Below are 16,398 nucleotides of genomic sequence, written 5' to 3'. Positions count from 1 at the left end.
TGGAATCCTAGTCGGAATTCGGTGTAGCGACTTTGATCCAGCAATCGGGATCTCATACAAAAGCTCCGAGAGCAAGACGGCATGTCGGGACTGGATGTTACTTACGTCTGGCTGGCATGTACCGATCGAACAAAAAGACGCACATACCTAAAGAGGTCGAATAAGTTCCCAAGTAGAGCCGACAGTTCTTACCATACCGGCCAAAACACACATGCACAGAGCAAGCATCCATACATGCCACATCGTGGAGCAATTCGATCGTATGATGATGCCATTAACATCAGAAGAAGTGCCAAAGCACCAGCACGATGTCAACCTGGGCGGGGTCCAAATGGTAGCGGGGCCGCGGACTAAGAAACCCCTCCAGATCGTCGAGCCCAGCCCGGCCTGGGCCTCGACCTTCGTCGCGCTGGCGCAGCAGATCCGCGACGCCCTCGGCGACCGCGCCCTGGCCGTCGAGCACGTGGGTTCGACGAGCGTGCCCGGCCTGCCGGCTAAGGACGTCATTGACATTGATCTGGTGGTCGCGGACCCGGGCGACGAGGCGGCTTACGTGGGTTGTTTGGAGAAGGCAGGGTTCATCTTTTACTTTCGCGACCTGTCGCAGGGTGCGTACCAGCACCGCTTCTTTGGTCGGGACGGTCCTCCCTGTTTGGGCCAACTTGCACGTCTACGGGCCCGACTGCCCGGAGGTTGTGCGCCATTGCGTCTTTCGGGACTGGCTGCGCACTAACAAGCGCGACCGAGACATATATGCGCAGACAAAGTGGGAGGCCATGGCAGCCAGTTGCGGTGCGGGCGAGACGATGCGGGAGTACAATGCGCGAAAGGAGCCAGTCATCAGGCAGATTCTGAATCGTGCTTTCAAGGCCAATGAGCTTCCTGGACCTGGCAATCAATAACATGGTTCACTTGCAAATACTTGTCAATGTCCGATTTTGAAGTTGCTCACGCAATTCGACATGAGCTACACCTGAAAACGTCCACGAGTTAAATCTTCAGCGATCTCTCCAGTGTATTACAGCGCCCTGGTGGGGTAATTGCATTTGCTGAGCTGCCCCTGGGATTCATTACCCCTCCTCTTCCATTACCCTTCAACAACTGAATGCGAAGCCTCCAATTATGGCGGCACCACCTGGATACACCCCGGAGTTCCCATCGACCCTTTCGCCCACTGACAAGCTTCGGGACTTCATACCCAGTTTCTTCCAGCTCTCAGACGATGCTTCCAGGAACGAAGAATGGGTTGGATACTTCTGCTCAGACGCCACGGTTGTAATGGGGGAAGATGAGGCGCAGGGAACTGAGAGTGAGTAGATATGCCGAGGAGATCTTCTTCCTATCATATCGTCTTACCCAACACCCATTGAATGTATGACATGCCTTCTTCGAATGAGACCTACAGGTTGACATCGCCGCGCTGCTAGGGATCCGTCAACTTCGAAGCAGGATGTGGGACAAGGTAGCCTCGAGAAAGCACACAGTTCACCACTTCTCTGAGGCAGCTAGCCGCGATCCTGATGAAAAGGGAGAGAGAGATTTCGTGCTGGAAGGAGAGGTGGAATACCGACTGAAGACGGGCGAGATAAAGGCTGTTCCTTGGACTGCACATGCCAAGATCAAAGAGGATGGTAATCGGATTCGATTCGTTCGCTACAAGGTGGAAATCCATGCCTGACAGGCCGCTCGGTAATGCAGTCAGCTTGCTTATTTGTTCGGCTAAGATTACTGACGTGTTTAAATACATCACAGCCTTCTCTGAGCACGAGCACTGCCTCGGAGTAGCTTTTGCGTCGCGCCGTAACTACCTGCAATCCATCATTGCGATTCCAATACATGTACAGCATACGAGGGGGTCCATAGTGATACCAATCATCATCTCGAATGCTTGTTTTTATGCATGTATCCTAATAGCCTCCGTCTAATGGCCCCCATCGTGTCACCATACATGTCTCCCATCCATCTGGATCAGGCGCAGAATGGGCGAACCAGGTCAAATGGATGTGTATGTCTCAGCCGCAGCTAGCCTCTCGAGCCTTCTCTGTTTGATTTACATCATATTCCGAGTCTCAGGCGATGATTTCTTTCTCAAGTTTCTTTGACATCTCGACTACCCAAGTTTGTATGCACCCTATCAATACCACACCCCAGCTATGGATTATTACAACTGCACGTTCATGTACTTTGGAAAGGAATATAATTGCTCGGCAGAGGATACCATCGACCCTGATGTAGCTGGTTTGGGGGTGAGTGCTATATTCCGCCTTCTTTAACGTCAGGCAGAGTACTGAGGAAAAGCTTCTGCCAGGTTATTTTATCTTTCTGGCTCCCGGCGGCTTTCACAACTTTGACTATTATTGCCAGCTTCTGTCTAAATGCGCTTCCTGGAGTCGATATCAATGATGTAGACGACCTTGTCAAATCTTTCCTTCTGCCCTGGAAGAAGAAAAAGAAGCCAACCGCACAATCCTGCAGTATTCCCACAAAGAACAAGAACACCTTCCAGAGTTTGGTGCTTGGTTTGAGCGACATGCACCTTGTCACTGGTCTTGCGTATCTTGTCGCAATCTTCGCGAAAGGTGGTACCATTTCCGTATACTCTTTCCGAATCGCCGCATCAGCCGCCTGGTGTTCGTCCCTGGTCCATGTGTGCTCGCTGATGGTGCTTACAATGTAGGTCCGACCTTTATGGCATGTGCGCAATCATGTTCAGCCCCTCCTCATATAGCTTCCTAAGCTCAACAAAATTGTTTACAGGTACTTCAGGGAGAGGTTCTGGCTCAGCCTGACGAGGGTCCTGCTTATGATTTCCGTCGCAGCCCTGCTAGTTGCTTCAAGTATAATTATATATACTGCGACAGTAGCACCACCTTCAATTGCTGCTTTTTGTTCCTACCAGAAGAACAGGTCTGAGCTCGCGGTCGATAATATTGTGTCCATCATATGGCTTCTGTGGGAACTCATGGAACACCTATACCTGTTATTTGGTCCAGAAAACCGTTCAAAGGGACCCTTGAAGGAACGCATCAGAACTAGAACCGAAACGCTGTTGAATTCGAAGAGCAATACCATACACACATGGGTCACATGTTGGATGTACATTTTCCTGGGTTATTTCCAAAGCTTTACATGCCAGATTATCTGGGTTTTGTACGCTTTAGGGACCGGGTACTACTGGATGATATGGGCCTGGCAACAGTGCGATGAGTTTGGAGGGCCTGACGACTATACTTCATCTTCGTGTCAGACACCAGCCTTCTCGATGGGGTTCGGCCAGATAGTGCCACTTGTGCTCCTTCTTCTTCCGGTGTTAGCTTTGCTGGAAGCTTTTCAAGAGAAGGCTTGGGTTACTTTAATGGCACCGCGGTCGTCGTCTCCAACTCGTGCCGCAGCAGAGCAACACCATGGGGCCGCAATAGAACTGGGCCCCCTTTCAACCCTTCTCGGGGACCAGAACGAGGTGATAGGGGAGCAAGGGAGGAGAGAAAGGGGAGCCCAACACCATGATAACACCACTATAGCTGCTGTTAGGAGGATTTCGATCGCCTATTTTCGTGCCACCGAACGGCTAAAACGGACATTTGATGCGAGATCTCTGGCTCGCGCAGTCAGCCAAGGAAATCCCTACGAGAAGGACCCAGGAAAAGCCTTATCGAGGTTTGTGCTGGTATGGATGTTTCTGATTCACGGCGCGCTGGTGTTTATGGCATTTTTGTGGCCGTTGTGGATCCTCATACTCTTCCTGGGCCCTGCAATCGCGCGGTTGCTTTGGACGATCATCTCAAATATGGCGGCGTCGCTCTGGAAGAAACTACGGGGACGATGACAGACCCCTTATCATGGCAGTTCAGTCGCCCACTGAACTGTTAAGTTAATCGGATGGAAAGTTGTCATGCAGCATATGATATCCCTTTAATGGCGACAACGCTGCCCTTGGTATACGTTTATAATACCTAGGGCTATTATATATACCACGGCACTGGTTATTCCCTAGTCCATACAGGACGACACTATCTGGTGATGGCAGCGTTGTCGCCATTAAGGGGATACTTTTGTTTCAGATGTAACTCACTCCGCTGCGTACCGCGGGGCACGTCAAACGGCCAAGGTTCCGTCACTGGCGTCATCCCGTGCTGCCGAGGTTCGTAGATCAAACGCGTTGTCCCTTCTCCTCAGCCCACTCTACGACTTCATAGCACGGGCATTCCGTGAATACAAAGAAAAAGAGTTTGCGGATCAGGGGAAATATTGCGGCCGCGGGGGCAGGTTCCTCGGTTCAACTTTGAGCGATTGCGAAACCGAGATATGTTTGGATGAAGCCCTTTTGAAATCCTGCCCATGCGCCCCAAGAGGGGTTACCACAGCCAGTCCTCTTTTCCATCACACCTGTCACCTCAGGTACGATTCAAGATTGAAGCAGGAAAATGGCGGAGACATACGACTTCATCGTAGTGGGAGCTGGCCTCTCCGGGATCAATACGGGATATCGCCTAAAGACGGAGGTTCCTGAAGCATCATGGACTATCCTCGAGGGGCGCGACAAAATTGGGGGGACATGGTCTTTCTTCAAGTTCCCCGGAATCCGCTCCGACTCGCAGCTCACGCTCTTCGGGTTCCCGTGGCGCCCATGGCTGAATGAGAAGGACATGGCCAGCGCACCCTTAATCTTGGACTACATCGAGTCCGCAGCGCGCGACGAGGGGATCGACGAGAAGATCCAGTTCCAACACAAGGTTACCGCCGTCGAATGGTCGTCCGAGGAGCAACTCTGGACGCTCGAGGTCGAGGTATCGAGCAACGGTAAGCCGCAGCGCAAGACGCTGAAGGCCAAGTTCCTGTTGAACTGCACGGGCTACTACAACTACGAGAAGCCGATGCAGACGGAGATCCCCGGCATCGACCGGTTCCGCGGCGTCGTCGCCCACCCCCAATTCTGGCCCGAGGACCTGGACTACGCGGGCAAGCGCGTCGTCGTCGTCGGGTCCGGCGCCACCACCATCACCATCGTGCCCGTCATCGCCAAGACGGCCGAGCGCGTCACCATGCTGCAGCGCAGCCCCTCGTACGTGCTGAGCCTCGACTCGGTCAGCCCGACGGGCTCCCTCCTCAAGCGCTACTTGCCCGCGTGGCTGGCCCACCCGGTCAACTGGTGGCGCTGCTTCGCCATGGAGCAGCTCTTCGTGGCCTTCAGCCTCACGTTTCCTAACGCCGCCCGGCGGCTCGTCAGGGCCGCGATGAAGAGGCAGCTGCCCAAGTCCGTGCCGGCCGACGTCCACTTCAACCCCAGTTACCTGCCGTTTGACCAGCGGCTCTGCCTGACGCCCGATAACGAGTTCTTCAAGGCGTTTCATCGGGGTAATTGCGATATTGTGACAGACAAGATCGAAACCGTGGTGGAGGATGGGATCGTGACCAAATCAGGACAGAAGATCGAGGCCGACATTATCGTCACTGCCACGGGTAAGTATTTTACTATGCCTGTCCCTTTGACAAGTATCTCGACGCAAGACAGATGACTTGAGCGTCGTTATAGGACTCCACGTAGAGCTCCTAGGCGGGCGGACCCCCATCGTCGACGGCGTCCCGGTCAAGATCTCGGAACAGTACGTCTGGAAAGGGGCCATGCTGACAAACCTCCCCAACGCGGGCTCCGTGACGGGTTATACGACGTCTTCGTGGACGCTGGGCGCCGACGCGACCGTGCGGCTCATCTTGCGCGTCTACAAGCACATGAGGCGCATCGGGGCGACGTCGGTAGTGCCCGTGTTCGATAACGACGCCGATGGCAAGGCGCATGCGAGGCCGGTAGTTTCGCACAGCTCGACGTACTTCCAGAACGCGCGGGATCGGCTGCCGAAGATCACGGGGGATTCGCCATGGTACGGGCGCATTAGTCCGACGTACGATACGTGGCAGTTGTGGTTTGGGAGCATCACGAAGGGGATGAAGTATACCGTCCCGCCGTCGAAGAAGGACGTATGATGGTAACGCTGATTGTTTATGGTGAGGGGGAGGCTGTTGTCCCCTTGATGGCGACAACGCTGCCTTTGGCATAATCGGTACTTTCCGCAAATAATCGATAGGTCTATTGTCTAATTAGGCATTACATCTAATAGGACAAGCAATATGCCCAGCGGGATAAACGTTATACCACGGCACTTGATGTTATTCCCTGATGTGCATAAGACGGCATGGCATGGCGAGGGCAGTGTTGTCGCCATTAAGGGGATGCCCCGAAAAGTATCCCTGGATTCGCACGTGGAGGTATGTGCTACCTACATCTTCAGCTACTCCTTGCTTGGACTTGACATGCCAGTTGGAGCCGCACCTTCTTCTTTCGCCCTCTCTTTGCCCACCTCGTTGAGGTTCTTCCAACCAACGCCGAGGCCTGTGAGGAGCGCGACACATGCTGCTGCTAGTTGGAGATACTGCACTCATAAATGATCAGTATATCTCACTCTAACCCTGGTGTATTATTGCAAGGGGCATGCGAGCAAGCTTACGAATACATTCATAATAACCTTGTTGTATGCCAGTAACACCGCGGGGAGGTGAGCTGCAGAAATGACATTTCGCACCTCGGTGATTCCAGTGTTGGCAAACACTCTGGGGTCGACATCCGGCGCGTACTTGGCCAGGGACGAAGGAAGAGTCGTGGTCATGATGGCTTTGGCCACGCAGTTGAATAGCGCTCCACCGAAGAACTGAGCAAACATGACGTACGCCGAGGCGATGGATGCGTCCTCGTTGGGGACATTTGCTTGGATGGCAGTCACAAGCTTACCAATCGTACATACAAATTAGCTATCAAGCCCGACCTTTGAGTGAAATAAAACATAGGCTAGAACCTACTACTTGAAGCGCCAGTCCTCTTCCAGCACCGACCAGGATCTGATACCCGATCCACTCGCCCGCCTTGGTAGACGGGACGAACATGGTGGTGAGGCCCGAGCCTAGGGCGATGAAGACGTTGCCCGCGACGACCTCGGGGAGGTAGTACCCCGTCTTCTGCACAAGACCCCCACTGAGGACGGAGAAGACGAGCTGTGAGAGGATCAGGGGCAGCAGCATGGTGCCACTCTGCAGGGCGCTGGCGCCCTTGACGGCCTGGAACCAGATGGGGTACCAGTAGAGCGCCGTGAAAGTGCCGCCGGCTTGAACGACGGCCGTGAGGCTGATCATGTTCAGAACGCGCATCTTGAAGAACTTGGCCGGGATCAGAGCGGCGTCGCCTTTATACCAGAACCAACCCGCCAGCACCCCAAAGCCCGCGATGCCGCCGACCATGAAGCCGACCACCATGCCTGAGCTCCAGGGGTACGTGGTCCCGCCCCACTGCAGGCCGACGAGGAACAGCGCCGTGGCCAGCACGAAAATTAGGAGGCCCACGAGGTCAATCTGGATCAGCTTTTCGTAGAGGGTCGGGGGACCGGCAGCATCGTCAGTTGATGGTCGTGCGGGCGCGCCCATAATGGGAATCTTGACGAAGAGACCGATAAAGACCATGACGGCGCCTCCCAGTGGTAAGTTGCTATGATTCGCCTCTCAGTCCAAGTTCTGTTCCGGAAAAGAAGAAAGGGGGGCAGTAAACATGGACGAACATGTAAAAGCACCACCGCCAGGAGGCACCAGCCGTCAGGGCGCCGCCAATGACAGGGCCGACCGCTTGGAACGTGGCGAACATTCCCATGAGGATGCCGTTGATGACGGACCGCTTCGCGAGGGGGACCGACATGGCGATCAGGGTCATGCTGCCGGTCAAGATGCCGGAGCCGCCCACGCCGGCCACTGCGCGGGCACCAATAAACATGGCCGAGGAGCGCGCCAGACCCGCCAGGAGGGAACCGATGAAGTAAATGGCCAGGAACGCGATGAAGGTCGCTTTGACGTTGAAGAGGCGGAAGAGCTTTCCTGTCAGGGGGATATGGCGCATCTTGGGTGTTGTTATCATGTCAGTACTTGAAGCTGTAGTGGTCGGAGAGTCGCGCATCAAAGGGGTTCCTCTCTACGTACGTGGTGACAAAATACGACGAGGCATACCAGCCCACGTCGGCGGCGCTGTGGAACTCATCTGTGATGATGGGTATCACCTTGGAAGAAGCCGTGTTAGGAATGATAGGAAGAATAGCATGCCTGTTTAGGGAGTACACACGGTGGAGGTGATGGTTGCGTTCAAAGCAATCTGGAGGATTGACAGAAAAACGGAGAACAACAGTAGTAAGAAAGGCAGGCCTGTGAGATTCGGGCGCTGCGTATTAGTCTTCACGGCGGTACGGCTGTCGCTGTTGTCGTTGTTGTCTCCTGGAGTGTGGTCCGCTGGTTCTCGCTTCTCCACATCGCCAGATCCCTCCTCCACGTTGGCGACCCGAGCCATAGCGGGAGATGCCGATAGGGTGGCAGCGATTTCATCACCGGTCGGCTTGGACATTCCGTTGCCTCGAGGGATCCTCTTTCGGCCAATCACCCAGGACTTTGATAATCAAGGTCGATTACTGTCTGGTGGCGTGCAGCGTAGTGTGTGCTTGATTGCACAAGCGCGGCTGAAGCAGGACAGGACATGGCCGTCGATTCCAGGGAACGAGGCACGCTGCGATTTGCTCTTTTCAAGTAGCACATATGTCGCCCGTCTCGAGTCTCAGGTTCCACGAGCTGAACAAACTCGTATTACACCGAGAGGAAGTGATTTGGCAGCTCCGTTTAGGAGCGCTTACTATGAACGGGGAACGGAGTTTAGCTTAAACTCCGTCGCCGGTCAATTGCCATATTCTACACTACCTGCAGAAAGCACGACGCATTTTCGCCAAGAACCTCTTCAATTGATGTTGTTATTCGCATTGATTCCACATGCAATTGGTTTACATCACAGCCGGAATAGTCATTCTACCAGCGAAGCAGGCAATCAGTCGCTCTTACCTGGCATATGTGCATGGAATACGTTCACCAATGCCAAGTCCCTAGGGGCTGAAAAGAGCCCTGGAGGGTGGGCCAATCTGTTAAGGGGCTAGGTTACCTCTGTCGCAAGCCTGGCGTCAGCGACGGAAAATTTCCCAAAGTCCGATCACCTCCTGCGTCAACCCCCCTCTCTTCGCAAGACCTAAGCTTGTCCTGCAGTCCCTCTGACAAGAAACGGACCTCACTTGTATTCCCCGTTCGTCCTCTCTCTACACCACCTGCTGTTTCCATCATCATACCATTACCCCGGTTTCTTGAGGGCGCACACCTTGTTACCTAAGACGGCTGCGTCCCAGCATGGACAGGAAAAGTGCGGCCAAGTGGGGCGCCGCGTGCAACCCATGCGCAACTGCCAAAGCCAAATGTTTGCGCTCAAGACCGGGATCCAAGTGCGACAGGTAAGACGAGAGACACAGAGGAAGATTAATCACTCACCATTTCGTTCTCATTATACGTTTTATGCCAGCCGTTTCTGCATACCCATAGCTCCGTAAAACAAACGGTGCTGATTTTGGTCGTAGGTGTGAACGGCTAGAGAAGGACTGTCTTGACCAGGTTCATCGCCCCAGAAAAAAAAGGCAGAGCAAACCATCGTAGGTCTCCTCCCTCGAGGCCCGGCGATCCCCAGTCTTAACCAAGTTCTGTCTGCAGGAGGACCGCGCAATTGGAAGAACGACTCAACAACCTGGTCGAGATCCTCCGGGCCACCAACGCCGGAGAGGTGCCCGCCTCCTTCAAGAACCCCCTAACCCTGCTGATGATCCCCACTGCATCCCTTCCGAGACCTTTCCCCGGCCGTCAGAACCCCAACGGGCTACCGTCTCACCCAGCTCCAGCTCTACCCCGGCCGGCACTGATTTCAGTGAAGCCTATCAGACAGTCCCGTCCTACTACAACCAGTATGCCCCGCCCCGCTGTATATGTCGCGCCCCTGTCGGCGAGAGCGTCGAGAGCGTCGAGGACGACGATGTCTTGTTGTCCATCTTTGTCACCAAGCTCAGCCAGAGCTACCCCTTCGTGGTATTGCCGCCGGGCATCTCAGCCCAGGAGCTCAAAGCCACCAAGCCGTTCCTCTTCATCGTGATCCGCATGGTGGCCACGGTCCGCCACTTGAGGTCCATGAGGGCGCAGAGTTTCCGCATCATGAAGCATATTGCCGACTACATGCTGGTGCGCTCCGAGAGATCGCTCGAGATGCTTCAAGCCATCCTCCTTGTCCTCGGCTGGTATCACTATCATTGTATGATGCACAGCCAGATGAGCAACCTCTCCCATCTGGCCACGAGCTTGTGTGCCGACTTGGGCATCAATCGGCCGCCAGGGCTACATGAACGCACGAGACTGCTCGTGCTCCACCCAGAGCAGCCCAAAGCGAGAACCAATGACGAGAGGAGGGCGCTTTGTGGCGCCTGGTATGTCAATTCGTGCATCGCGCTGTCGTACCAAAGAGTCGAGCAAGGCAAGTATACCAGCTATATCGAACGATGCGTCAAAGAGCTGGAATCAGCCAATGAGTACGAAACCGATTCGCTACTGGTGCAACTGATGCGCATCCAGCGCCTGTCGGATAAGATATCATGCCTCCACAACAAGAACGAGGACGACATCGAGCTGCCCGCTATTCCAAGGGCTCCCACCAGCGCCTACTTAGGGGCGTTCCAGTCACAACTCGACAAGTTCAAAGCCCAAGTTCCGCGGCACCTGAGGAACAACCGTAAGTCGTTCCACTCACCCGGCCACTATCCCCTTAATGGCGACAGCGCTGCTTCCACCGTTTTATGCCGTACTGTATGCATCAGTAATTGTTTATACTACTGGCATAAATTTCACTAGATATAGTGGCTAGGTATTTATTCGGACATAATACCTACGCTGTCCTGGAATGGATGCACTGCCTAATCGGACAGATCGGGAACCAGTTGGTCAATTCATGGAAAGAAATGCCAAAAACAGCGTTCTCGCCATTAAGGGGATATAGGATCCATAAGCTAATATGAGGCATGCAGGTGTACTAAGCGTGCACATATGTAGTGCTACCCTACGTCTCTGGGAGCCACCCAAAATGGATGCTACCGTACTGGAAGACCTCTCCAACTCACTGACGTCGTTGTCCATCGGAGCCCCCTCAACCCTGGACTTCCTTTATCGGTCGAACGCCGCCCTCAAGGCTTGGTTTGAGTGCTGGCTATCCATCGGTGTTCACGAGTACTTCTATCTCACCATGCCGCTTTGCGGGCAGCTCATAAACGCCGTCATGCTGCTCTCCCGCTGGTTCAAACTCTCTAGCATGGACCCGCCTACCACGGGTCCCCCGCAGCAGCCTTCGCCGCAAGATCAGCGCCATCTAAGCGAAATGATCGACAGGGAGGACGCGGATCGCCCAGGCGTTCCCGCCGCCGTGCTGACTATCAAGTCGCACATATTGGCGCAACCAGAATTGCACCTAGACATTGTCGGCATCCTGCGTGCGCTTGTCGCCCGTCTAGAGGAGGCTCGGGCCGCCCTAGACGAAGCCCACGACGGCCTGGAGAACAACATATGGGATCTCGCAGCCAAGAAGATCGGCATTACTCGCCTCAAGCTTGAGCGATGGGCCGAGATCGTTGCCACTATGGGAATGGAAGGGCTCCTGACGCGAAGACACGAGCGGGACGGGTCGGGGTCGGGGTCCGAAGAGGAAATAGAAAGAGAGGAAGGACAAAGCAGGGAAGATGAACACAGCCCGGCATCTCGAGGTCCGCTCCCGGCCGCCGCTACTGTGGATGGGAATGCTGCCATGGAGGGGGTCGAGATGGGCAGTAGTAGCAACGCTGCTGCTGCCGCTGTCGGGTCGGGAGCATGGCCGCAGCCGCCTCACACACCGGGACTGATACACACCGAGGCTTGGATGTACGATAGCAATATTCTGGCCAACAACCTGTTCGACGAGCTTGGTCTGGACCAGAACTTCTTCTACGACAACAACGACTACGGCGGGGCCATCCTGAACAGCCTGGGCGGAGGGAATGGGGGTGTCGACCAGTCTCTTCATAGGTGATTGGCGATTTGGATTTCGCGATGCGCTTTTATGACCTATCGATGCCTGATGAGATACCACTTTGTGCAATTGTTACACATTCGACCACTGCAACCTGTGCCCTGAGACTCGACACATAGGAAATGTCGTTGGGATTGTTCAGATTAATAATTATCACTAGATTAGCCTTAAATATATACGAATACCCCAAGCAAGTATACACGGTCACTCGTCACGCTTTACTTGCTTCTATAGGGTTGCAGTTATCATATCCCACCCTGAACTGGTACCCCGAGAACCCTTCATTATCGCCAATCATCAACAGTTCCCCATTGTCCCCGGATGATACACCATCATAATGCAAATTTACGTCGGTCGCCGTAGCCATGCACTCGATCTTGGCGTCCGGCCGAAACTTGCCCGTCACGTCATCCAGGGCGTCGTAGCCCTCGGACGCCTTGCACCGCATCTCGGGCCAGTACTGGGGGTAGGCGTCGGAGCTGGTGGCGTAGCCCACCTGCACGACGGTCTCGAGGCCGTGCGGCAGCGGCAGGAACGGCACCAGGGTGGGCGAGCCCGCGTACTCGGGATTGCTGACGCTGAGGCGGCCGGTGGGGCCGTCGAGGTCGAAGATGGCGGCGGCCGGCGACGTCTCGTAGCCTTCTTTGAAGTACAGGCCCAGGGGCAGGGCGTAGGCCGGGTCGACGCGCTGGAGGTAGAGGGTCTTGCCGTCGTCGCTCGTTTCGGGGGCGTTGAGGATGAGGCAGAAGCCGGAGCCGCTTGGGGGCGGAGGCGGCGTGGGGGACGCGGAGGCGGAGGCGGATGCAGTCGCGGATTCAGTCGTGGATGCAGTCACCGATGCAGTCACTAATGAAATCGCTGATTCAGTTGCGGATTCGGACGCGGAATCGGTGGCGGATGCGGTGGCGTATGAGGTGGTGGAGAAGGATGCCGTGATGCTTTCTACCGTGGACGTGGAAGGCGAATCTGATGAGGTTAACGAAGAGGTAGAGACGGGAATGGAGACAGAAGATGAGAAGAATATAGATTCGCTCGAGCTTGTGGTGCTCTCTGTCGTTGATGGGGAATCCGATGATGATGAGGCGAGCGAAGATGATGAAGAGGCGGTGGAGGATGCAGCGGCGCTGTCCGTCGTGGATGTGGATGACGAGTCGGAAGGGGCGAGTGAAGAGGAGACTGTGGAGGAGGATGAAGATTCGATTGCGCTTGTAGTGCTTTCTGTCGTGGACGAGGAGCCTGGTGATGAGGTGGCCGAAGAGGATGCAGTGGTGCTTTCTGCCGTGGAAGTGGAAGGGGAACCCGAAGCGGTGAAAGAAGAGGAGACGGAAATGGAGATTGAAGAAGCGGATGGAGATATCATTAGGCTTGTGGTGCTATCTATCGTATCTACTGAGGACGAGGTGTCTGACGAGGTAGACGAAGAAGATGAAAGAGATGCAGTCAAGGTCGGGCTGGATATCTCTGGGGCGGAAGAAGATGTTGTTGTCGTGGTGGTAGGCGTTGACGAAGTGGGTGAAGCCGCGAGTGTTGATGAGGTAGACGATTCTGGCGACGTTGAAAATATTGAGGATGTGAAAGGTGTTGGAGCGGTTGAAGTCGATGAAAACAGTGATGACGCTGAAGACGCCGAAAAGGACGAAGGCGCTGAAAGCGTTGAAGACGTTAGAGATATTGAAGATGTGGTGAACGTCGAAGACGTTGAAGCCGTTAAAGCCGTTAAAGTCGTTGAGGTCGTTGAGGTCGCGGATGACGCTGAAGACGTTGAAAACATTGAAGACGTCGTGAACGTTAAAGGCGTTGAAGGCGTTGAAGGTGTTGAAGGCGTAGAGGGTGTCTCAGAAGCTCCTAAGCTGCTTATACTCGTAGGGTTTTGACCTCCACTCCCAGTGCTCGCAGGATTTGTAGTAACGGTATCGGACTCGCTTGTGGACGGGGATATATCAAGAGTGACAGAGATAGACGATGTTGATGCGGCAGCGAAGTCACCCGACATGGAGGAACTTGCACTTGTCAACTCCATGCTGCTGGCGCTGGTAATAGTGCTCGAGGGCGGCACCGAGCTGGGGGTAAGAGCCGAGGAGGAAACTGCCGATGATGTTCCGATCGATGATGTTGGGGACTCCGTGCTCGATGAAGCTACCGCCACAGAACTCGAGCTGAGAGTGGGAACCGATAAGGGGCCTGTTGATGATGATGTGTCGACAGACGTTGTTGAGAACCAGGCGCTCGAAGCAGCTGCCGTCACTGAACTTGAAGGCTGCGTCGGGTCGATAAAGGGGGAGCTATACTCGGTAGATGACGTTGGCTCTAGAGTGACGGCCGCACTCGAGGTCGGGCTTTTGGGACTCATCTGCGTCGGAAGCTGTGCGTCGGAAGCAGATGACGACGAATCGGTCATACTACCAGTAGACACAGTAGATGTGGCAGAGCCCGAAGTCGTCGAATCATACAACAGTGAAGACGAGGATATCGACGTTTTCATTGTCGACGGTGTCACTGTCGCATCAGTCCCACTCAGGGGTTTGGGACTCTCCAGCGTACTCGATGATATTGCTGGGGTGGACGAAAGTGGTGTTTCCATTGATGAGGATGAAGTCTCAGGAGTGGTAGAGGTAGTAGTCGGAGACGAAGGACTGCTTGAAGATGTCTTTGGCTGTTTGACATCTTCCGAAGACTGCATAGTTGGTGATAGGAGACGGCTGGTTGATACGGTCGACATCGTTTCCGACACCTGCATGGAAGCTCCCGATTGCATAAAGGTCGGTTTAGAAGTAGAGGCCGTAGGAATCAATGTTCCAATCGTTTGACCAGGATCAATCGTAGAAGATGTCTTAGCAACTGAGGCCGTAGAGGAAACAGTGCTATCTATTGTGGGCGCGACAGTCGTCGTAGTCTCGCTAGCTTCTACCCTCGAATCTATTATAGAGGATGACACAGGTGTTGAAGAAAACGCAAGGGTCGAAGAAGGCACGGGTGTTGAGGAGCCGTCGCCTCCTGGCTCATCCGGTACGATGACGCCGTTACGACACTGTCGAGCTATTGAAAATGTATTAGCCAAGTCGCAGAGGGTTACGGACTTAGTGCATGGGTCATTTTACCCTTGTAGATGATAATTGATATCGAGCGACAGCCGGGTGGCCATGTGTCCTGCTCGGCAAAAGTGGCATAGACTCGACCGGAGCCATCAACCTGGCAGAATCCGGCCTCACCGCCGGCAAAGGCTACGTTTTGTCAATGGAGAACTGAGCCAATGACCACGAAGGCCGTCGAGATGCCTCTTTCGTCATCCGACGGCGCTAAAGGGATGAAGACGTCTCCCGGGCGCGTGCTGACGATCCGGCCATCGCTGGTCAGCTGCCCCTGAGTGGTGATGTTGAAGGGAGTACCGTCACTACAGGTCTCAACGGTGCCTCCGGCCTCGACGAAACCTCCTGTCGTATCTTGTCTCTTATGTCTTCCTCTTCTCCTGAAGGCCCTCTTGCCATTGTTTGGTGGTCCGGGTATGCTGGGCACGACGGTTAGGAGCACGGGCACGTTTTCTGTCGTCGCAGACGCCGTTGTTCGGGTAGTAGCGCTGCTTGGCCCGTCGAATGGCGTCGAGAGGGACGTTACCGAACGAGTAGCGTCTGGGGTACTTGCTGAGGAGACCGTATTCGTGGGTGAGATACTGCTGCTGCCGTTGCTGCCGTTGCTGCCGTTGCTGCTGGTAAAGATAGCCAGTGGGGAGCTGCTGGGCGAGCCAAGTGTAGACGATGACGGTGTAATAGTTTCAGTTACTGTGGAAGTGGATGTTGGAGCTATGGCTGTCGTGATAGAAGCCCCAATACAGGAACATGCGCTTCTGAACCGTTCCCGGGAGTTGCAGACCGCGGCCCAGTATGGAAAGCCTGCAACCTTCTCACAGTCTGGGGCGGCGCTCACGGAGGTGCTTGCGGGAGCGGTTGGGTAAGCACCTGCGGCAAGTTGGACATCGATGGTTACAGTGCTAGTGACAGTTCTATGTAAAGAATAAAGTCAGCATCAACACCAATCCATAATGGGCCATGCGTCCTGGATATGGTAAAGAAGCTTACACTCCTGGGGGGTGTCACTGTGACAGCCAGATGCCGGGCGCAATCGGCGACACACCCCCTCTCCGCAATTAACCCCTGATGTGAACAAATCAGCCTTCATACACGGTCACTTGTGGGCAGCTGGATACTTACTCTTCAAGCAGGTATCGAAAGAGCACGATGATGCCGCGAAGGTGCCATGAACACCGAAGAGTAGGAGCGCGAGAACTCCATGACGATGCATGATGTTAGCTCTTACTCAATCACTTCCCCTGAGACTGGACAGATGGCATCGATCCATTCGTTGAACGATCCGTCGCGCCATCCATCGTGACGAGCCGATATATACCAAAACTT

The 16,398-nt window shown here is 54.5% G+C and overlaps 8 protein-coding genes across 8 annotated transcripts; 5 read left to right on the top strand and 3 right to left on the bottom strand.

The window, feature by feature from the left end:
* Positions 1-265: 265 nt before the first annotated feature.
* Positions 266-733, top strand: PG986_001929 (uncharacterized protein; the record flags this gene model as incomplete). The annotated part of the gene is made up of 1 exon (XM_066838151.1): positions 266-733. One exon carries the CDS (start codon positions 266-268, stop codon positions 731-733), a length of 468 nt encoding a protein of 155 aa, XP_066707044.1.
* A 389-nt stretch (positions 734-1,122) lies between these two features.
* On the top strand, positions 1,123-1,678 carry PG986_001928 (uncharacterized protein; the record flags this gene model as incomplete). The annotated part of the gene is made up of 2 exons (XM_066838150.1): positions 1,123-1,309; positions 1,428-1,678. The coding sequence occupies 2 exons, from the start codon at positions 1,123-1,125 to the stop codon at positions 1,676-1,678; spliced, it is 438 nt and encodes a 145-aa protein (XP_066707043.1).
* A 2,746-nt stretch (positions 1,679-4,424) lies between these two features.
* PG986_001927 (uncharacterized protein) lies at positions 4,425-5,982 on the top strand (the record flags this gene model as incomplete). The annotated part of the gene is made up of 2 exons (XM_066838149.1): positions 4,425-5,460; positions 5,534-5,982. The coding sequence occupies 2 exons, from the start codon at positions 4,425-4,427 to the stop codon at positions 5,980-5,982; spliced, it is 1,485 nt and encodes a 494-aa protein (XP_066707042.1).
* A 305-nt stretch (positions 5,983-6,287) lies between these two features.
* On the bottom strand, positions 6,288-8,470 carry PG986_001926 (uncharacterized protein; the record flags this gene model as incomplete). The annotated part of the gene is made up of 6 exons (XM_066838148.1): positions 6,288-6,428; positions 6,504-6,779; positions 6,853-7,531; positions 7,602-7,958; positions 8,014-8,090; positions 8,153-8,470. Coding segments are annotated over 6 exons (1,848 nt in total), but the record flags the coding sequence as incomplete, so codon positions are not given.
* Positions 8,471-9,314: 844 nt separating this feature from the next.
* On the top strand, positions 9,315-11,989 carry PG986_001925 (uncharacterized protein; the record flags this gene model as incomplete). Its single annotated transcript, XM_066838147.1, has 3 exons — positions 9,315-9,350; positions 9,604-10,628; positions 10,984-11,989. The coding sequence occupies 3 exons, from the start codon at positions 9,315-9,317 to the stop codon at positions 11,987-11,989; spliced, it is 2,067 nt and encodes a 688-aa protein (XP_066707040.1).
* A 211-nt stretch (positions 11,990-12,200) lies between these two features.
* PG986_001924 (uncharacterized protein) lies at positions 12,201-13,982 on the bottom strand (the record flags this gene model as incomplete). Its single annotated transcript, XM_066838146.1, has 3 exons — positions 12,201-13,165; positions 13,380-13,823; positions 13,976-13,982. The coding sequence occupies 3 exons, from the start codon at positions 13,980-13,982 to the stop codon at positions 12,201-12,203; spliced, it is 1,416 nt and encodes a 471-aa protein (XP_066707039.1).
* A 25-nt stretch (positions 13,983-14,007) lies between these two features.
* PG986_001923 (uncharacterized protein) lies at positions 14,008-14,796 on the top strand (the record flags this gene model as incomplete). Its single annotated transcript, XM_066838145.1, has 1 exon — positions 14,008-14,796. The coding sequence occupies one exon, from the start codon at positions 14,008-14,010 to the stop codon at positions 14,794-14,796; it is 789 nt and encodes a 262-aa protein (XP_066707038.1).
* Positions 14,797-15,220: 424 nt separating this feature from the next.
* Positions 15,221-16,285, bottom strand: PG986_001922 (uncharacterized protein; the record flags this gene model as incomplete). Its single annotated transcript, XM_066838144.1, has 2 exons — positions 15,221-15,765; positions 16,195-16,285. The coding sequence occupies 2 exons, from the start codon at positions 16,283-16,285 to the stop codon at positions 15,221-15,223; spliced, it is 636 nt and encodes a 211-aa protein (XP_066707037.1).
* Positions 16,286-16,398: the final 113 nt, after the last annotated feature.

Source organism: Apiospora aurea (genome assembly GCF_038362705.1).
Source record: "Apiospora aurea strain CBS 24483 chromosome Unknown utg000001l_segment0_segment0, whole genome shotgun sequence".
In the NCBI taxonomy this organism is placed as follows: Eukaryota; Fungi; Ascomycota; class Sordariomycetes; order Amphisphaeriales; family Apiosporaceae; genus Apiospora; species Apiospora aurea.
The sequence above is the reverse complement of the archived record's forward strand: the minus strand, read 5'-3'. Positions and strand labels throughout refer to the sequence as shown.